Source organism: Stomoxys calcitrans, chromosome 5 (genome assembly GCF_963082655.1).
Source record: "Stomoxys calcitrans chromosome 5, idStoCalc2.1, whole genome shotgun sequence".
Lineage (NCBI taxonomy): Eukaryota > Metazoa > Arthropoda > Insecta > Diptera > Muscidae > Stomoxys > Stomoxys calcitrans.
In genome coordinates, this window is record NC_081556.1 from 160,662,333 (window position 1) to 160,684,323 (window position 21,991).

At 34.8% G+C, this 21,991-nt stretch overlaps 3 protein-coding genes and 2 long non-coding RNA genes across 8 annotated transcripts; 1 reads left to right on the plus strand and 4 right to left on the minus strand.

Moving 5' to 3' along the window:
* Positions 1-2,028: 2,028 nt before the first annotated feature.
* LOC106090154 (uncharacterized) lies at positions 2,029-2,489 on the minus strand. Its single transcript, XR_001221761.2, has 2 exons — positions 2,315-2,489; positions 2,029-2,261 (listed from the first exon to the last, which is right to left on the minus strand). It is a non-coding gene; the product is annotated as an uncharacterized LOC106090154 (long non-coding RNA).
* Positions 2,490-3,216: 727 nt separating this feature from the next.
* Positions 3,217-6,225, minus strand: LOC106090152 (uncharacterized). 2 transcript variants are annotated; one of them, XR_001221760.2, is made up of 3 exons: positions 6,124-6,225; positions 4,825-4,906; positions 3,217-4,765 (listed from the first exon to the last, which is right to left on the minus strand). XR_001221760.2 is itself a non-coding variant. In XM_013256249.2 (3 exons), the coding sequence occupies exons 1-3, from the start codon at positions 6,029-6,031 to the stop codon at positions 4,479-4,481; spliced, it is 387 nt and encodes a 128-aa protein (XP_013111703.1). In that variant the 5' UTR covers positions 6,032-6,225; the 3' UTR covers positions 3,217-4,478. The 2 variants fall into 2 exon arrangements, 1 of the variants encoding a protein (XP_013111703.1); XM_013256249.2 differs by having other exon boundaries at positions 6,014-6,225.
* A 1,604-nt stretch (positions 6,226-7,829) lies between these two features.
* Positions 7,830-18,566, plus strand: LOC106090156 (protein JTB). Of its 3 annotated transcripts, XM_013256253.2 has the most exons (4): positions 7,830-8,157; positions 8,535-8,625; positions 8,683-9,142; positions 17,795-18,566. In XM_013256253.2, the coding sequence occupies exon 4, from the start codon at positions 17,958-17,960 to the stop codon at positions 18,432-18,434; it is 477 nt and encodes a 158-aa protein (XP_013111707.1). In that variant the 5' UTR covers positions 7,830-8,157; positions 8,535-8,625; positions 8,683-9,142; positions 17,795-17,957; the 3' UTR covers positions 18,435-18,566. The 3 variants fall into 3 exon arrangements, with proteins under 3 accessions (XP_013111707.1, XP_059225206.1, XP_013111706.1); XM_059369223.1 differs by having other exon boundaries at positions 8,535-9,142; XM_013256252.2 differs by lacking the exons at positions 8,535-8,625; positions 8,683-9,142.
* LOC106090157 (uncharacterized) lies at positions 10,008-10,665 on the minus strand. Its single transcript, XR_001221762.2, has 2 exons — positions 10,322-10,665; positions 10,008-10,262 (listed from the first exon to the last, which is right to left on the minus strand). It is a non-coding gene; the product is annotated as an uncharacterized LOC106090157 (long non-coding RNA).
* On the minus strand, positions 18,441-21,626 carry LOC106090155 (patj homolog). Its single transcript, XM_013256251.2, has 2 exons — positions 19,848-21,626; positions 18,441-19,773 (listed from the first exon to the last, which is right to left on the minus strand). The coding sequence occupies exons 1-2, from the start codon at positions 21,387-21,389 to the stop codon at positions 18,742-18,744; spliced, it is 2,574 nt and encodes an 857-aa protein (XP_013111705.2). The 5' UTR covers positions 21,390-21,626; the 3' UTR covers positions 18,441-18,741.
* Between the last annotated feature and the right edge of the window lie 365 nt (positions 21,627-21,991).

Genomic DNA, 21,991 nt, shown 5'->3' on the forward strand with positions numbered 1-21,991 from the left:
CTTCCTTGCCGTTTAGCAATCAACCACCCCCGTGATTGATACCTAGTTCGATGCCTCAGATATTCTTTCGAACACGTGGAGTTAAAAGGGGGCCATGCGGATCTCGACGTTAATAAATCTCCGGGCTTTCTTAAGCGGTGCAAGAAATATTTCACCTCTTCTGATCTTCTCATTATCTATACTACCTACATCAGGCCGAGGATGGAATATAACTCCCATATATGGGCAGGAGCTCCAAAATCATCCTTGGGGCTACTTGACCGGGTTCAACAGAGACCGATGGTGTTGATTGGGGACAGAAGGGTATGCAACTCTATTGCTTCTCTTGAACATCGTCGGAATGTGGGTAGTGTTGTGTTGCTCGAACGTTATTTTCATGGCGTGTGTTCCAGGGATATTCGTCTCCTTATCCCTGACGTTAGGAAGTTCACCAGGAATACAAGACTTAACAGGAACTCACAACCGTTAGTAATTGATTGGTCAGTCTACCGAACCATGCATTGCCCAGAAAATTCATTTTTCGCCCGAACCATTCGTATGTGGAATCGACTTCAGGCTAACCCACCGACATTGACGTTCAGAAATTTAAGACTAATATCATAAAACACCACTCCCTCTTTCCCCCTCCAACCCTTAACTTTCCTAATTGCCAACACAATGCACTGCATATATAGGGGACATCCCATGCGTGTTGGTTACGTGAAAAAAACTTTGCCATGTAAAAACTTTTCCCCAAAGAGGGGTCGCTCGGCGGCACGCCGTTCGGACTCGGCTATAAAAAGGAGGTCCCTTATCATTGATATCATTTGTGGAAAGTTTGCCCCAGTTCCTTAATGGAATGTTCATGGCCAAATTTGCATTTTAATAATAAGATACTTTTATAATTGAACCATCTTATCAAGTGTGCTTAGTTTTTCGTATCGAATAAATCGTTTTTATGCGAAACGTGTATCAACAAAATTACAAATTGTGCTAAATTTTAACATATGCATATTTTAACTTCAAAATTAATCCCTAAATTTCGAACGCATACGTAGACGAAAAATCGTCTACGTATGCGGTTATTTGACCACGTTATCGAGTTTTTTTGTCTTAGTATAAACCTTCACAAAAAAATTGCTTAAATCCATGCAAGCATCCTAGAGATGTGGTCAAGCGTCTAGGTTAGGTTGGGTTGGGTTGAAAAGAGGGTGCAGATATTAATGCGCGCCATACCACTATAGACATGCACCTAAGCAAGTTATCAGCTTGTTGTGCACTCTAAATACTAAAGAGTAACCACGAAAAAGAAAATCTAAGATAGGAATTCCGGCCAGCTTCCAAATCCTTAATTATTTTCCATGTCACTCCCCTAAGTTAGTTCATGTCTGGTATAGTGTCCCCACCTAAGTGCCGGTATCTGTTAGACGCGAAAGGCGGGCAATGACAAAGGAAATGCTCCAACGTCTCATCATCTTCCCCGCATGCCGTACACATGCTGCACCGATTTTACATCAGTGAGCTCGTACTTCTATGTGCCTCGTCATGATACCAATAGCTATACCGACCTCCTTACTGCCTTTTAAGTATCTAAGAGTTTAATTCGAAGATCGGTTAACTTAGGAAGTACACATATTAAATTTAGTTCTATTTCGAAAAAAAGATCATATCTTGGAAGCGTTAATACCAAACCTAGTACGCATGTCACATCTAAATTAAATCGAACTAAATATATTGATTGATTTATATGGGTCTTTGCCAGACCATGGACCGTTTGGTATAAGAGAAATCAGCAGCATCGTGTCCACCTATGACCACGGTAGCACTGGTCATTTTTGGAAACCTATATGTTACCATTTTGATAGGACCTATCAAAGTCTGTAAGTTTTTGTGTTCTTAAGATGGCTTCAAGTATTTGTTTTAAATTTTCGGCTTATGTGGCATAGTCCATGCCTGGTGGGTACTCTGTTCGTTTTTTTCATGAACAAATGTAAAATTTATCAAGCAAAAAATTAAAAATGTTTGAAAAAAAAAATTAACGAGTAGTAGTAGTATTCAAGTCTCTCGTTAGTTATTTTATTCTTAAGAAACAAAATAAAATATTTTTATTAGAGACATTTGCAATCGCTGTGTGAAATATTTGATTATTTAAAATAGCGTGGCTTGTTTTTGCTCCGGCAGATTTGTCAAAAATTTGCTTTGTGAGAAAGTTCTCGTTTGGCACAGCAAAATGGACATTTTTTCACCTGTGTATATGTAAAATATCTACCAGAGCACTTTTCCTAAATGAAAAGAAAAAAATTAAATGCAAAACAAACAACATGTATTGTACTACATGTTGATCTAAACCATAGATGGGCAACAGCACTAAATCGCACACAAATTCCTTTTACCGCACCCAGTTGTGAAACCAGTAATCAGTTGGCAACATTATCTAGTTCAGTAGCTAACTGAAATGAAAATGAAAAAATTTCAATTACAGTCGTAATTTAAAAAAAAAATCAGGTTCAATTAATAAAATGATTGAATCAATTAATTTTTATTTGAAAAATGCCTAAATTTCAATCACGATCATTATTAAAAAACCGGATTCAATTAAAAAATGATTAATTCTATTAATTTTTTAATTTAAAACATTTTTATTTTCAATTAATTTTTAATTGAAAACATTATCGAGATATTTTTTTTGTTTGTCAAATGCCGTTAGCGAGGGTTAATTGTTGGTTATGGAGCAAAAATTAGGTTTTGAACACTGCTAAAAGTAAAGCTAAGTTATTTGGGCCTCTTAGTCGTACTAATGAAATTTTTCACATTCATCTTGACAGGACTAGAGTAGATACGGTTGTCTGAAAGGGTTTGGACCTGTCTCCGTAAAATGTTTTCTTCTGCAATTTGTCTACCTTTTCGGGTTAGACGAATTCTTGCCCATTCTTTATTAATGCCTCAAATGCTTTATGGTTTGGAAGGGATCGCATATTTTGCTTTGTGAAGCGCTTTTTTAATTGTTCTGTTAAGAATTTTGTGGACTTCCAGAATTTATTACTATTTTACAACTTTTACCAATATTGAGCAGTTGCCAATAAGAAGTATGTTTATTTTTTCTATGTTTCTATGTTTACCATAGAAAATTTGCTGAAAATCGTAATTTTCAGCAAATTTTGCCTAGTAAACGTCGGCTCTTGTTAGAGCTATATATGACGCGCTACATTTTCTCCATTAGCTCATAAATGAAAAGAGTTGTATTTAACGTTTATTAACAGCAGTTATGTGAGATTTTATGCTTATTGATCAATTTATGAATAAGTATTTAATTATATACGAATTTAATATTTTGATTAGTAGTTTATGGTCTCTATAAGTAAAAGCGGATATTGGTCCTTATGACAGCTATGGGTATTGGAAGGCATCAGCGTGCTTTGAATACCATTTTTCAGCCAAATTGGATAAAAATTTTGACATTTATAGAAAAATTAGAAAATGTTCTTATATGGCAGCTATATTTTTCTGAATGCATATTCGGTTCGTATTAAGTACAGGTATTCGAAAATATAAATGTGACTCGTTTACCAATTTCTAGTTAAATCAAATCAATATTAAGACCTCTGGGGTCTCCACAAGTCAAATGGCAATTTTGAGTTTTAATGAAATTGAAACAAAATTTGACACTAAAATTGTTTTTAAAGCTGCTATTATTGAAAAGAAATTAAAATTAAGTTTCGAAAAGAAAATTTTTGGTGAAAGGTCAATTCGTGACGCACCCTACAGAAATTAATTTGCTATACCTTTTTTCCGTGTATTGTAAAATTTTCATATTTTGTTTATTGAAAGTGCACTCGAAGTGTGATGTCGAACCATATGTGCATTGTAAAAAAATTTTGCACTCAAAAATTAAATAAACGCTTTTTTCGTGGCGCACGCTACAACGCATGGATCTGAGTTTGAATGTCTAATATTTGTTTCTAAAATAGTAAACTTATTTTTTTTTACTACAACTGAAGACTATTAAGGGGATAAACATATTTAAATAGTTGGATTCATCTGTGTAAAGCTTTACTAAAATATACGAACACATAAAAAATTAAAATTTTTTTAAACTATTATTATGGAACCTAAGGTAGGGTAGAATTTGGGTATGATTTCTATATTAAATATCATCCAAGTCAAAAATTTTTTTTTTCTTCATGGGATATTAAGGAAATATTCTGTAACCAACGGAATGACAAAGTTATTTTCGGTTGAAATTCAAGAGATACTTTTCGTAATTTTTCGAATATCTTCCAGCTCGAGGTCATATTCAATATTTTCTATTCAAAGAATGGCATAGCAAAGAACTTGTAAAAGTTGAGCAAGTTTGAGTTGTTATTCAAAACTCTTTGACTGACTGGTGTATCATGATTTCTGTTACTTCATGTAACTTTATCAACACCTTTGTCAAATTGATTAATGTGCCCTTCATACCCAGAGCTCTATTTGATTAATTTTAATTGGATTGAATGCCATTAGTTCTGTTTTTCTTTAAGAAAATGTGTTACATTGTAGTAAAGAACATTTGAGGAAGTGTCGCATATGGCCAAGAATAATCTTAAACGAACTGACTTTTGCTGTGTATGTTGGGAATTTTCTTCATTTCCAAGCTTATTACTCAATTTGTTTATTAGTTCAAAATCAATTTTTTCCGTATCCAAAAATGGTAGATATATGGAGACTTGACAATCTTCCGCCTCAGTTCGTAGATAAAGAATCTCAAAATCTCTGTCATGTTTTGCTGTGATTAGATAGTCATTACCTGCAATGATAATTAAAAGGTTTAAAAAGAATAAAAAAAAAATAATTTGTTGATATTACCAAGTTTTAGATCTTCAAAAACTCGAACCGCCACGGAAAGTTTTGTCTGTTGTCCACAACCAAGGCCACGCAATTCATTCACCTAAATATAACGAAAAGTAAACGTTAACAAACATTTGAGACAGCAAACCAAAAGCCTTCTGGCCACAAAACCAATCACTAATAAAACACTGTTTCCATACGACAGCCAAGACAAATGTGTCCTTATGTTCCTCATAAAGCGACTGTGCCACTTCCATAAGACAAACATCGCTTCATTCTTCTTGGCTAAGGCCTCCTCCGCAATAGTTCGAAAGGCAGCAGGAATCATTATTTTACCCTCACTAGAATTGCTTACTTCGTAGCCTTCGAACAACGTTGTTATTGCCAAAATTGTGCCATGGCTTTAAATAGTGCCAAGTCCACGTACATTTCAGATAAGGGATGATTAATTTGCTTGCAGATTTCGTCAAACAATTCTATCTGTTGAATACGAGATAAACTGCTTAAACATTTCAGACAAGCAATGAGAACGTCATTCAAGGGAAGTTGCTGCCACTGTATACACTGACGGATCAATATCTAAAAAAAAATCAACTTTATTCTTAATTTCCAAGGTAGGATGTTAGCAAATTATCTAGGTGAACTTGCGATAGTGAGCGTATATCCAAATCCAATTCTGGCGACCGAAGTGCATGCAAGTCAAGGTCATTAAGAACCGCTTTGGATATTAGGCCAAAATTCTGCGAGAAACTGCTTGTGGTAAGAACACTATTGTCAGTGATGGTCTGGTCAAGTTAGTTAAAAGGTGAGCTTTTGAATTTTCCAAAAATCAATTTTCAAAGATCGATCTCGATTTTCTTTGGACTCCACTCCACTCTATGGGAACTTTGTCGCCTTTATTTTGTATATAATATATATAAAACATATTTGCGACTCAATGTTGTTTCGTTGGAGGTAGATTTTTGTTGATGCGCTAATGACGCTACCTCCTAATTGTACCATGCTTGTACTTATTTCTAAGTAGCGAATCGGTCCCCAGCGTAGTTCCTGAATACTTAAACCCTCCAATAAACATTACATAAAACATGCCTACATGCCTTATATGCCGATCCCTCGATATGGCTGCTTGAGCTGCCAGAGGTCTCAAGCAATAGCCTAACTTGTTTTTTCACAATATATCAAATATAAACGAATTTAAGTACTATACATTTTTTGACCAATCCATGGTGATAGGTATCAATATTCGGCTAGACCGTAATTAGTCCGTTTTAAATTGTTTAATAAGAATTTAATTTTTTTAGAAGAATTCCGACCGACCCGGCTTACTGATGATTATGATTGATCCATCGAGCTGGCTGGTTAAAAGATTTTTTAGGTTAGGAGACGGTGGAATTGTTTTTGTTGATTTGTTTTGGTCCGTCATTCACTGGGATGATGTGCAAGATATCTCACCATGGTTTTGACGTTATCGTTCCCAGTGAATGAATCTTCTTTGACGCGCATCTTTTTTGTCGATTGCTTTGTTTAGACCACTACCATGTCGCTGCGTCATTCAATAAGTTTCAATATTGCTTTTTTTTCTTAACAGCAGCCTGACTTCATTTGCAGCGAAAATGCCTGTTAAATTATTCTAATTTAACAGGAATTTTCTAAATTATTCTAACAAAATAAAAAAACACATACAACAGCAGCGACATGTCGCTTCTATTGCCCCAGTATCATAGTCGAATTAAGACGGTTGGCTCACTTTCCCAGCTTTTTTGGATCAAGGTTCTTAGTTAAAATACACACACACAACCAAGACTCGTTGACAGATAGTGCACTTGGCGAGAAAAAATGGTATTCGGCTGTTTACGGTACACTACCTGGGAAATTGTTTCAACTCCCAAAACGCCTTGTACAACCAACCAGGATTCAGTGAATCCTGCCAAGCAGATAAAGAAAATGGAGAAAGTTGAGATAGTCAGTAACTTTATCTACCTCGGCACAGCCCAAACAAAACGAACGACGCAAGTTTTGATATAAAGCGAAGAATAATACTGGCAAACAGATGCTACTTTGGACTAAGTAAGCAGTCTAAAACAAAGGCCACCTCTCGACGGACGAAGATTATACTAAACAAGTTACTGATACTACCCGTGTTATATAGTTCTGAGGCATGGGTATTTGAGAGAGCAGATGAGGCAGTGCTTGGAGTATATGAGAGAAAGATTTTTCGTGAAATATATGGACCAGTTTGCGTTAACGGAGAATATAGGCGACGTATGAACCACGAGCTGTATGATGACGATTGCATAGTTACATTCATCAAAATATAACGCCTGCGTTGGCTTGGTCAAGCTGTCAGAATGGATGAAGAAGCTCCAACAAAGAAGTCTTTTGAAGGCAAACACGGTGGTACACGCAAACCGGGAAGACCAAAAGCCCGATGGAAGTATCAAGTGGTGGGAGACACCTCGAAACTTGGTGTCAGAGATTTTAGAATGAGCGCAAAGGATCGAGGCGCTTGGAACGTTATTCCACTTTCGGCTAGTATAACAAATGTTAGCCAAATAATGGTAAGTCTCACGCGAACAGATGTTAACAGCCGGCCAGATTTGACGATATTAAGATGACAGATATTTTTTACATTCTCTTTTTTGTTATTTTCTCTCTCGCGTGTTCTCTGATCATATACGCACATGTATAAGGGTGGTCTCATTTGTACAACAACCACAAATCATATGGTGCAATCCGCCATCTTGTCATCAAGCTGATCGCCGTTTTGTCTACACACGCAAACAAATTTGTGTGTGTATGTGTAAACGTGTGCGTACATGAGCAGAGAATATGAGTGGAAGAAGATAACCACAAAGAGAATGCAAACAAAAATCTGACATCTTAAAACCGTCAAATCCGCCGGTTATTTAACAGCTGTTCGCGTCCGACCACCTTTTTAAATCTGCCTTGTACCACAGGGTTGTATCGTTGTTGTTGGCCAAGTGAGCCAACATTGTTAATTCAACCATGTAAAATTAAAAATAAAATAAATCCTGCAAGTATGATAAAACCCGCAAAAAATACAGGATTTAGCTTTTAAATCTCGAAAAGACCATAGATCCGGATTTAGTGGCCAATGCAAACATAATTTAGTGAACTTCTTTAGTGAACCCCGTGATGTGCGGTAAAATCGTCCTATAAAAGTCGACTGTCGAGACTTTTTGCACTTATAAAGTCGACTTTTTATATATATTCAATTAGCCTTTGTAATACAACATGATTAATAAATAAATACGATTCGTGAGACTTATTTATTTCGACATAACTTCTCCATACAGAGTTTGATGGAGTTAATATAAAACAAGAATAAAGGTAGAATGAATATAAATATACAGTATAAGATATCACGCAACAAATCAAATAAATTAAACAAATATTGTAGTCGTTTCATCAAAAATTACGAGTTACCTAGTGAAAAAATGGATTTAAATAAGTTAGATCCATTACATGAATTTTATGCCTGATTTGATAGGATTTGAAATATAATAACTAGTCTTACAACCCACGCTGTTTTAAGGGAATTTAGAACTTGGCTGACATGTGGGCATCAGACCCAATGATCTACGTCGAAGTGTGCAGACTGCCGATTTAGGTGTCATGTGTGCATAAAGTGTTATAAGGCGATCAACAAAAATGATAGGGCTACAAAATACAAGTTTCTGGTAACAATTCATTGCTGTGTTCTTTAGGATATTCCCATCATATTCAGTGCCAGCCTATCTTGTGAACTCACCTCCCCGCAGTGTCACCCGGGGCCGGGGTAGCTGTCTTTAACACCCGGTAAATGTAGAAAGCTGAACCACATGTTCTTTTTTTTTTTAATCCACGTTTTGATAGATGGCAGCCATTCATCTTGCGTGGTGGACGCACGAATCGGTTTATTACCTTATTGCGGCAAAGTGTTCTGACATTGCACGGACGCTGGACGATTGGATTGGATAGCGTAGTGTGTCCCATATACAAAAAAGGAGACAAGACAATAAATACCAACTTCTTCGCTTCGCATGCTAACACACGTTCCTCAGATACAATACTAAACGAGGTTTCAGACAGGAAGAGAGCTAATCTTTTGATTTCCTTTAATATCCACCTGGAGAAGATTATACGAGATGTGGTGAGAGGTAACAAAGGTTGGCAGACTACTCACAAGGGAACACATCGTGCTTGCCTATGCAGAAAACAATATTATGACTTTATTGGAAGCAATAACTGCAGCCTTCGGAAAGATCGCAGAAAAAGTCAATTTTAATAGATCTGCGCTTGGAATTTTATTCAGAGTTTTATCATAGCCAACTAAGTAAGTAGAAATGAAGAGAAGTACAACAATCAGCAGAGTTTTGTTTAGCGTCTAGCTAGATTTTAAATAGCATTATAGAATTGGAAAAAATATATTTTAGCGCATACAACAAGGCACAACATTTTCGAATTAATCAAATATAACATTCAAGATCCATAGATCGCATCAAATTTGGAACAATTCCGGGAGAATAATTATTTCGACATTTTGATTTTTTATGCAATTATTTGGATAAGATTAAAATGGGGATGCAGCAATGGCGTTTTGGAGGTCAACTAATTTATTTTTGACCCATTAACCCTTGGAGTTTAACCCATTATTGCGGTGTCCGTTTTATCTGACGTTTTTATTTCTTACGCTACGTGTTCATTTATATTATTATTTGAAAAACCATATAGGAGAGAAGTAAGGCCCTATCACATCTTCAAGTTATTCTATAATTTTGATCAAGTTCAAAATTTAAAATTCTGCTTTACTAACAAAAATGGGGAAAAATGAAAAAACCTTAAAAAAATAAGCGTGGCGGGTAAACAATAGAAAGAGAAACTAACTTACAATAAATGGTCCGTCAAGAGGACCAATATTTTTTTTTTATTTTTTCGGCTCGTCGAAACAAATCCTAACAATATGGTCTTGTAATTTTATAAATAATAAGTGTAATTGCAATTCGATGAATAAAAATGAAGCAGATTGACTAATGTTAAGCGCTCTCAGTGCATAATGTCTTCCATAAAGGACGCTCTCTAAAAATTAAGTATTTTTTTTATTTATACAAATACTGAGCTTATAATAAATAAAAGTTAGTACCTAATTAAAATAGAAGTTTTGGCTGCAAAGGCCATCAGGTAAACAATTTTATTTTAAATTAATAATTTTGAGTCCGCGATGAAATTGAATATTATATTCACAAAACTTAATTGCAGTTGTATAGAAAATTGTTTCTATGTTCTTAACATTTGTTTTAGGAAATATATTGGTCTGTTTAACTTTAAAACTTCAGGAAATTTTATATACAATATTTATAAAATTTAAATAGGCGGCTCTACATCTACGTGATTCATCCGAAGATTAAACTCATCGGCTATTGAAAATAAATACCCGAGTGAACTTCATCGCATAACTGGAGAATATATATCATTATAATCAGCAGAACTTCCTTTAGCCCAATACCGTTATCACCTCTTTTAGCTTAAAAATCCATTTTGTTGTATGCAAATATTCTTTATACGTCAAATCAACAATTTCCCAAGTATTATTTTCTATTAAACTCTTCGTCATAAGAAATTTTTGCGGGTTCACAAATAAAATGCAGACCTAAATTTGACCGACAAAATATGGTATTGACTTATAAAAAATTTTTCAATTTAATTGCTTTTATAGTTCTTTACATTTTCGATTTTTTTCGTATCGATTTCGAATTTCTTTTGTGTCACGGCAAGGCATTCGTTGAACATATTTTCAATTGTACGAATTAAATTGTTATTTAATAGTATAAATTGTGCATTGATAATTATGTTGTGCTCCCTTTCACATATATCTATTGCGAAAAGAAATGAGAATATGTCAAATCTAGACGCAGACAAAAAGTGGCGTGGCAATCTCTGCATAAAATGTATTTTTTTTATAATTTATATATATTTATATTTTTTATAATTTTGAAACGAAACAAATTTATTGTGAAAAATTTTCGAGATGTCGCTCCACTTTTTCACTCCATCGGAGTTTTGGCCTTCCCCTTTTGCATTTCTTTTATGTTCGCCTTCAAAAGACTTCTTTTGCTAAAGCTCCTTCATCCATTTTTTTATTAATGTGTATGTGTGAATTATTAATTTTTATTACATTTCCAAATGTACCCCGGCACGGGATAACTATGAGCATCACAACGGATGGAACTTTGGGCTCCAATATGTCTTATTAAAATAGTGAAAACGTGCTTTAAAAGAAATGGCAAATTTCATATGAATAGTTTATTGAGTTAATAACCACTTTAATTGGATTTTTGAGCTTGTCATAAATTCAAATTACAAAATTGTTAATCAATTATACAAGTTCGTTTATAGGTCCGATTTCAGCGAAATTTTTAATTGAATGTACAAATTTCTAAAATGGAACCATGTTTTAAATTTTTTCTGTGTAAAGAGTATTATAAACAATATAAATTATATGCATTCATATTTCAAATGAATCATAATAAATAAAAAATTTTAGCATTTTGCGTGGATCACCACGAAGTCTAGATCGACATGTGTTATTTTAGATCTCCAGCGCCCAAGCCAATATATGAATGTAAAATGTTAAAATAAGATAATATTAATAATATGTGTTTATAAATACCATGTTAAGATTCTACATTCTCCAATTTGTTGGTTTTGGCATTTATCCATTTGATTTGTTTACATATGGCATTTTTCTGCATCACACTATTTCAGCGCAACATTTTGCACAGTAAATTTGTTTAACTTTAATGTTACAACAAAAAAAAATCATCTTATGTAGCGATAAAAACAGCACTTCTAATTTTCTTGAACTTTTTTTTGTCTAGCCACGCCACTTTGTGTCTGTATGCCAAAGAAGCTAGACATATATTTGACTCATTCGCACTTCTTTTGCATTACATATGTGTGAAAGGGAACACAATATGATCTTGATCAATGAACAATTTATACTATTAAATAAGAATTTAATTCGTACAATTAAAAATATGTGCAGCGTATGCCTTATTTACCGACCACTTGCCGTGATACAAAAAATATCGATTTTCAATATCAAAAAAAAGTAAAGCAACAAAAACATTGTTTGAAAAGATTTTTATAAGTCAATACCATGTTTAATCGGCCAAATTGAAGTCAATATTCTGCCTTTGCAGTCGTAAAGAACGGAACGAGTCTGCTCACCTATGAGTGCTTGACAAGGATCGCCACCTCCATATGCAAATGTGGCTACAATAAAAACAAATGCATAGAAAAAATTAAAAACTGTTTAATTAAAAAATGTGTACATACGAATAAAAAATTTGCTGAAATCGGCCATAAAAAGGGATTTGTATTATTGATTAACAATTTTACAATATGGATTTATTATAAGAACAAAAATCCAAATAAAGTGATTATTAACCCTATAAACCAATTCTTTTTTTAAAATTTTCTCTTTCTTTTAAGCAACTTTTTACAGTTTTAATAAAAAAATTCTTGATATTTTTCAAATCAATGAAAAAAATGTTATTTCATTGGATTAAATTGCGTATAAAATATATTGCTTAAAAAAGGATATATTTCTTATTTAATGATCCCACCAAGGCGTATTTATATGGTGGCCGCATCAACCCAGCCGATAGAACCTTTTATTTCAATTAATTTTTGAATTCGCCTTACAAAAATATAAGCTTTAAAATAAATATTTTTTAAGTAGATTTTTGTGTTTATGCTGTTGTGATTCTTAAACTAAGATTATATGATGGCACGCGTCTAACAGCCTTAATCGATATCGTCACTCAGGGAACTTAGGTCCCTAGTGTCACCCCAAAAAAGATTGAAAAAGCGCAGAAGAACCCAGATATAATTTAAGTCAATACAATGTCAGACATTAGAATAAGAAGCCAACATGCATGACAAAGCGGCGGCCAGGCGGACTGGAGAGTTTTCTCTAATCTGCCATTTAAGGTTATAGTTGTCAAGAAATGTGAAAGGACTATGTGTCTGAAGATAATTTAAACCTAAAAAAGATGTTTGTTTAGCCAAAATCCTGCACCTACCCCCGCAATTTCTGTGCAATGCCACAATAGGTGGTCAGCCGTATATAGCTCATTCTCATCCCCACAAATCAAAAGTATGTCCGTCATATGTCCAGCGCAACGTCAAAGTCCTGACATTGCAATGAGTACGATAGCTTCATCCCATCTAGGAAAGATGCCCTGAACACCCAAATTATCTCATATTGGTGAATAGCACAAACTTTATCTTTCGGAGTATACATCAAGCACATTTGCCAATCTTGCCACACGGCCACACACCATTATGACAACGTCATCCTCGTAGCCAACATATTTTAACTGTCCTCTTCAAATGACCTGAAAATCCCACGAATATCCAAGAGATTCAAAAAGTCAAAATCTTCCTTTTTGAGCCCTTTTCTAGTAGTATGCTAATTATTCTGCAGTATTCAACATCAGCTTCACTTGTAAGCTATCTTCCACAATAATAACTTTGTGAAAACGATGCCTTCTTGATGGTTTTGTGTCTTTGGAGATAATTGACATTTAAATTTTTCGTCAAATTTGTTTCGACCAGTCAGTGCAAGAAGTTTATTTATTTTTGAGTGTCAAGATAGAAAAAAAAAACTTAAAAATATATTGGGTTGCCCAAAAAGTAATTGCGGATTATTTAAAAGAAAGTAAATGCATTTTTAATAAAACTTAGAATGAACTTTAATCAAATATACTTTTTTTACACTTTTTTTCTAAAGCAAGCTAAAAGTAACAGCTGATAACTGACAGAAGAAAGAATGCAATTACAGAGTCACAAGCTGTGAAAAAATTTGTCAACGTCGACTATATGAAAAATCCGCAATTACTTTTTGGGCAACCCAAATATTTTTAAGTTTTTTTCTAGCTTGACACTCAAAAATAAATAAACTTCTTGCACTGATTGGTCGAAACAAATTTGAAATGTCACGACGAATAGAATTTTACTCGCTTTGCTTACAAATATTGACATATCAAGTTCCCAAAAAAAGATGCTTTGTTGTAACAATTCGCCGATGCGGCCACCTTGTTAAATACGCCTTGATCCCAGGCTTCGAAAAAAAGAAAACAATTTCGTTTCCATTATGAGCCTCTCCCCCTTCATTATCGGGGACAGGGTCTGTAAAGTGTGTTATAAACAAATTAATCTATATACATGTTTAAAATGTTTTTTAATAGATACCAATCATAACATTTTGCTCACAATACCACGAAATCTAGATCTACATAAATTATCTTCCGTTCTCAGCGCCGTTTTCCAAGTTAATATAATCTCCTTTTGGATGTTTATTTTTTGTTTTTAAGCACAACAACCTATAAATCTTATAATTACAGTACAAAAATTTAAATTTTAAACAGGTTTAATTGACTCCAAATATTATTTTAAAGGAATTAATATATTCTGTTTGGTTTGGATCACCTCTTTTCAAATTACTGCAAATTTGTTGTATTGTATGGGCTATAGGTCCATTAAAGCACAAATATTTAAGGGTTTTTCATTTATTTTTTCCAATATTTCGGCAGACTGCATCTACCATTTTCATTGCTTATCCTTACCCGAATTTCAGGCCGTGTCACGCTGTATGATCGGCCTATTCTGAGCAGAAGCGATGAGAAATAATTTCTGATATACCACTGCTGCATATTACATTTCTTTCTGTAATTATATTCTGAGACGAGAATGGAAAACATTATTTGCACAGAAAGAAGAACTGGATATCGTAACACCAAATTTGCCTAGGTTATTTTATTTCATATTTTTTTCTTGCTACCGTTCGCGACTTTTCTTAGAATATGGGTACATTAGACTGATCGTTGTAATACTATAGGTCTGCGGCACATGCTCTGAATGGTTTATTACCGTGCGCATTTTGCATTTTTTCATTTTTGGCAGATTTTCCTTTTTAAATAAGTATTTGTGTGAGTAATAAACCATTAAAGGTTTCTAAGGGCATTTTATTTAGGATCTATTTATCCTATGGATCTATTTATCCTACACAAAGTGAAGTCACAAATCAAACATTCTTGTATTATGATATTCTAAGTTTTTAATCATGTGCTTGTTGTATGATTGACAAACAACTTTTTTAAAATCCCCTTTATAATTGCATTAAAGATATGTCTGGTATTACTGAGAAGTTAATGGATTAAATCATATCTGTTACCAAATCTGCCAACCTAAGTAAATTTTAAAACATTTTAAATTAAAACTTGTAATTGAATTAAATTTATTCAATAATACCCAAATTTGGGAAATTCGTCAACTATTTTGTACGAATTCAAATTATTCAAAGTGAAGAATATAGTTTATATTGGGTAAATAAAAACGTTGTTTGCTATAGGAATATTTATCTTGAGAAGAAATTTGGTTAAGTACAATGACTTCCCTAACCCAAGCTTATAATTAATTTGCAACTTATTACAGATGAGTAAAACACAAAAAATGCATTTTTCCTTGTCTTAATCAAAATTTAACCAAATTACAATAGATTAAAATTTGCTTACTTATTTGCAGTAAGTGCTTTACTTAATTTTATTTTTTCTGAGCGTAGGTGTTCGTCATATTTCTGATATGATTGGACTAGGTTAATGTTGAATTGAATATAAATCCCAAATTTCTTTTTGAAACTGTTGGTCCGACTTGGACGATATTCAAACTTGAAGGCGTCTATCAAAACTCACTGTTTCAAATTTCATCATAATCGAATGAGATATGCTCTATGGTGTCAGTACTCAATTCTGGGAGATCGGTCTTTATGGCAGCTATATTAAAATTTGCTAACTTATTTGCAATAAGTGCTTTACTTAATTTTATGCACGCCATTTTTCTGAGCGTAGGTGTTCGTCATATTTCTGATATGATTGGACTAGGTTAATGTTGAATTGAATATAAATCCCAAATTTCTTTTTGAAACTGTCGGTCCGACTTGGACGGTATTCAAACTTGTAGACGTCTATCAAAACTCACTGTTTCAAATTTCATCAAAATCGAATGAGATATGATCTATGGTGTCAGTACTCAATTTTGGGAGATCGGTCTGTATGGCAGCTTTATCCAAATATGATCCGATCTAGACGCTTTTTAACAAGAATGAGTAGGGGTCTATCAAAACTCACTGTGCCAAATTTCATCGAAATCGGATAAAAAAAGGCTATTTTTATGATTTCAAATCTTTATATCGAAAGATCGGTCAATATGGCAGCTATATCCAAATATTGTCCGATCTGGACCACATTTGACAGGAATGGTTAGGGGTCTACCAGAACTCAATGTGCCAAATTTCATTGAAATCGGATGAAAAATGTTCCTTATTTTTGGCTGAATACATTATATCGGAAGATCGGTCTATATGAGAGCTATATCCAAATATGTTCCGATCTGTATCACATTTGACGGGAATAGAGGTCTACCTGAACTCACTGTGCCAATTTTCCATCGAAATCGTGTTATAAATGGATCTTTTATGGCCTTAATAACCTATATCGGGATATCGACCTATAAAGCGGCTATATATAACTAAGTTCCGATTTTATAATATCAGAAGGTGAGGACCCTAGAAATTAGCCTGTCTGCCTATGACCTAGTGCTGGCCACATTTGTGAGGAACTATGTCATTTGAAAAAATGGTATGGCAGTCATGTAAAAATGTCTCCCCTTGAGGTGTCGCACTGCGGCACGCCGTTCGGACTCGACTATAAAAAAAGGCCCCTTATCATTTAACTTAAACCCGAATCGGCACTCATTAATATGTGAGAAGTTTGCCCCTGTTCCTTAATGGTATGTTCATTTGGATTGCATTTTTACTATCACTCTTGAATGTTTTCTGATGGGCACTGTAACATTTCTCTGGCAATGCCCCTCAAAAAAGGTGCAAAAATGAAGTATACATGCAGCATTTTTCTATTCCTTGATGTTTATTGCTGAAGCCGCTGGCATCATCCCGGCCTTTGACATCGCGATTCAATCGAAAAAGAAGACTGAATTTTTCAGACATTTCATCTGTACTTAAGAGCGCTGGGATTATATCCAACTCTTGTTGGAATTTAACTAACAAAATTCATGACACTGTGTTGGATACCTCTTGACATGTTGGTACAAAAGGAAACGTGTTTGCGGACCTCGACGCGAAATGGACTTGCTCAACTCCCCAACTAGTCGGTGCTCTAATAAAAAAAACGAAGACATTATTAAATGTTAAGTATAATCAAATTTTCCTGAGTATTAGGAACGATTATCAGCAACACCATTACAACTTGAAATATTATGAATTCATGTCGCAAATGCGGGAGTACCCTCACTTTGTAACTCCTATACTGCTGCGGCTATCTCCTCAAGAAAATATTATTCTGAAGACCAGCTATATTATAACATCATAACAAAGACTATATCAATAGTTTTTAACTCCATGTCCCTATTAAACGTAATTGTCTAGTGATGTACAATAACAGCAATTAAACATTTTGCTGTTGGCCACAGTACCCAATGTTATTTTTTCTACCTACTATCTAATATTTTACTATAAATTTGGTATAATTTAAATAAATGAATAATACATGTAACTATTCGATTGAAATTTTATGTATCTATCCAATTGCAATCGTAAACGCAAAAAATTGTTTTAGGTTTATTTTCCAAAGCCAATACTTTTAAGATTTGAAGTTTCCTTTATGTTCCTCTTACTGAAGAGGATTAAGGCATGCCTCAGTGTACAACACACTGCAACAACCACAACAACAACAAAGTATGCATTCGAACTTTTATGTGGCAATGTTTCCAAAACCAGAACAGGTGTCATTATATTGCTTGTTCTATATAATTTACAAAAGCACAGAAACGTTTGTTTATATTAGATCATTTATTCCTATTTTTCGTATCTCAATTAACAAAATACTTTAATTTTTTATATTTCTAGCTTGTACTGCTCAGCCAGGACACTATTTAACTGAAATTGGGCTTGGATTTCAACTTGTATGCCAGTTTTCGGACTATGGAGTTGCATTTATGATAAAAAGATTCTACGAAGGCATACTTTTTAAGGCAAAGTTAAATGTTTGAATAGTTCAAAGTATTGTTTTATGCACAGAGTTGAGATGTTGGAAGTTTGCCAAAAAAAGCACATGTTTCTCGGTTTGGGCCTCTTGGTCGCTGTAACAATATTTGTTCTCATACTGGAGTCCCGTTTAGATATTAGCGGCCCAACACGAAAAGGAAAAGATCAATTTGTTATAGAAAATAATTCTACTTGCTGGTTGCGCGAACCTGTTACCGTGGTTCAAGAATGTCATAAATGTTCCGAATTCGATATCGTAAGTCGAAGTCTAGGCGTCTGTGTCCACACCAAGTATAAGGAGATATTGCGGTGTCAAAGTGGTGAAATTGTAATAAAGAGTTGCGATAGAATAGCTCTAATAGACCAAAAGAACTTTATACATTTCGAAGTTTGGTGCTTTGTTTTTGGTCTTTTAAGCTACTTAGTGTCATATGCCAGGGACAGAATATTATCAAGAAAGACACACCAGAGGTTGGAGCGACAATTAAATCGTGCGACATGAGAACAATCTTGTGAAACGGTTATATATTTTATTAAAATAACCTTCAGTTAATCAATTTATACATTTAATTGTGTTATTAAGTAATGCAGACAAATTATAAATAAAATGGAATGTTTTTATAACAAAATACAATATGGAGACAAGTCATATGGTTTGGGGAATTGAAAATTCAGAGACGCCGAGCTAGAATGTGTTTAAAAAATGCACATAATCGTCATGTTCGTTTTTAAAAATTTCGAATATAAAATAAAAGTAAAGGGTTTAATAAATATAATTGAATGATTCTATATAATGAGTGGACAATCATTTATTTCCGCCAATTGGAAATCAAATCGGGCTCAGATGACTCTATGGCTGAAGGTGGCAGACTCTGGTAATCCGGTACTCTCTGAGGCAGTAAATTGTCATTATTATCCTCAATTACACTTGATGAAACATTTGTTTTTAATGACGTGTCTGTCATAGGTAAAGGCTTGGCAACGCCGATACGCACTATACCTTTTGGGGCTCCTTTTAGAGCCTGAACTGCTTGATCGAGTGTAGCATTTTCCAAATTGATATTGTTGACAAAGAGCAAACGATCTCCAGGTATTAATCGTCCATCAAGCTGTGCCACTCCGCCGGGTACTAGTGAGCGTATAACAATCAAACAATCATTTGAGTCCATAGGATCTTGATAATCGAGTATGGAGAATCCCAAGCCTCGATCACCCTTTATCAATTCTATTATTTGAGGTTCTTCAGACCACATTGCCAAACCAGTTAGCGGTTCTAAAGAACGTGACTTTAATTTGAAGGAGTCATTTGTGGGCGATGATGTAGCCAAATTTCCATCAGATTTTGCTTTAACCAATCTATCGGATGCTGGAACTAATTTTTCAAAATTACTTCCTAATTTTTTTAATGTATCGTCGGAGAATGACATTAATTCCGCTTTGCTACGTCCGCAAACCATGCGCACATCGACTGGAAGTTCTTTAAGTATAGCCACAACTTCCAAATGGTTCATGCCGAATAGACGTTCACCATTTACCTCGAGTAATTCATCACCAGCTCTCAATTTTCCATTTTGTCCAACCGGTCCGTCTGCCAGTATGGAACGTATATAATGATGTGGCCGAACTTCGCGGCCACCTTCGACATCTACAGTTCCTTCAAGTGAAATTCCTAGGCCTCCGACAGGAAACTTTTTTATTTGAGCTACAACGACATCAACATCCGTACCGATAATTTTCTTCCATTTACGAATTATTTCTTGTTCAACATCAGCCGTAAGTTCAGGATCAGTATAGTATTTTTGCCGTGTAACTAGAATACTATTTTTAGCATGAAGTGGTTCCTGCATATATATATACATTATAGTTACTTATTAATAATTCTGTAATTACTGTTAAAAAAAATTGTAATACTTACTTCAAAGACACGAAGATCCAATTCCGTAGATTCTGTAACATCTGTCGCAACTATTTTGGGAAGTTCTTCTTGATTTTGAACTTTTGTGGAAACGACATTTTTGTCAAATCCAAATGTGGTCATATTTGTAGACTGATTTATATTAGCGTTAGACATATGTACATTTGGCACATTAAAACCTTCAGGTTCAGTTCCAAATACATTAATTGCGCCAATAGGAAAAGATGTACCTGCTGTAGTCGCATTGTTATGCGTGTTAATGCGAGAAGGAGTAGATGGCATACTAGATGGCAACTTATCGTTTGCGGCAATTGCCTGTTGCAGTTGTTCATATTTTGGGCCTCTTAGATAACGCTCCAAGCGCAAATTAACAACTTGACCCGACTGTTTCAGAAGCTCAACGGCTTGATGATTAGTAAATCCTTGCAGAGACTGTCCATCAACTTCTATGATTCGATCGTTAACGCGTATGCGTCCATTAAGATCTGCAGCCGATCCGGGTGACACACTTTTAACAAATATTCCAGATAATTCTTCTTTTTCGCATACGTAGCCAGCTATTGTTATTCCCAGGCCATTCGCGTCTTTTGTTAACTCGACTTGCAATTTTTCAGTTTCCGGCAGTTCTAATAGATCAATTATTGGTTTGGAACCTCCTCTATACACAAACCGTTCGTCCTCTGTTGTTGTTTGTGGTGTAGAGGCATTTGAACTTTCGCCAAATATTTCGGGATAACCGGTAGATATTAAGTACCTCTCCAGCTCTGATCGGTCTACTAAAACTCGAGCTGGAACTACAGCACTTCCTGGCTCTAAATTCAGACCAAGGGGTGACGGATGTTCTATAGCACGTCCGACAACTAAGCGTACATGGGTCCCTGACTGTCGTAGAACTGCCGCAACTTGTTCTGACACCATCTCTTGCAAATTAACATCCCCAATTTGCAGGATATGGTCTCCAGATCTCAATCGACCATCTCTGTCCGCGACTCCACCGGACAGAATAGTTTTTACAATGACCCCAGAAGTGCGTGCTCCTATTATACCGAATCCAAGTCCAGTACCATCATTTACCAATTCTATAGCTTGTATTTGAACATAGTCAGTGGGAAAGAGCTCAACTCCGGAAAGTGATGGCATTTTCGAATGCTGTTCCATCAATAATGTGTCGGCAATTTCCGTAGTTTTACTACTTCCAGGACTATTTGGACCCGATGCGCTATTCAAAGGGGTCGACAGTCTCTCGTCGAATTCATACATAACATCGCCCCCTCCGTTGATGCTAAGGACTAAATTTCCAGCCATGTCGATATCAAAATCATTTGGCAACATTGATGGATGCTGCGTCAATTGCGCATTCAATTCTGACAACGAATCCTGTACGTGAACAATGGAAATAAATACAGGATCCTGCAATATATCCAAAATGGTTTTAAGACTTTCTGCAGTCTGAGATTGAAGTTTTGGGTCACTTTCATCGATGACACGTTTGACGGCCTCGATTTGCTGAAGGGCACTTGAGATATCTGCATTAAGATGCATTTTTCTAATGTATACCACTTTTCACCCAAAACCAATACGACCAACTGGTAGCCTATTAATTGGATTAGCTAGCGAAAATGTCAAGAATATAACGAACCCTAGCAAAAACTTTTCACTATTGATCGACGTATTGAAATGCAAAAGTATGCCAATGCAGTATCAAAGAATTAGCTTATTTTGGTTTTAATTTTTTTTTTGCTTGATTTTATTAACTTTGTGAATACCGACCGTAGATTCGGTAATCGGTATGATATACCTATGATATACGCACAAGCAAAATCCAGAGTTCACTAAAGAAGGTTAAAGGCCATAGCAGAATCAGTGCGTGGAGCTTAGTTTTGAGCGTTGCGTTGAAAAATGCAACTATCTGTCAGAATCAGATATGTGAATATGTTGTAAGTTGTTTGTGTGCGTTATGGTCGGATCAAATATAAAATCTTTTTAAGATTTTAGAAAACAATCACAGCTGTGGTAAATCAAAACAAATATAAAAAATTTTACTCAGCTGTGCATCCTGAGAGTTGATTAACTTATTTCTTCAGATGCGTTGGTGCAATTGTTGTATAACTCACACAGTACAAACCATGACATTATTACCTGTT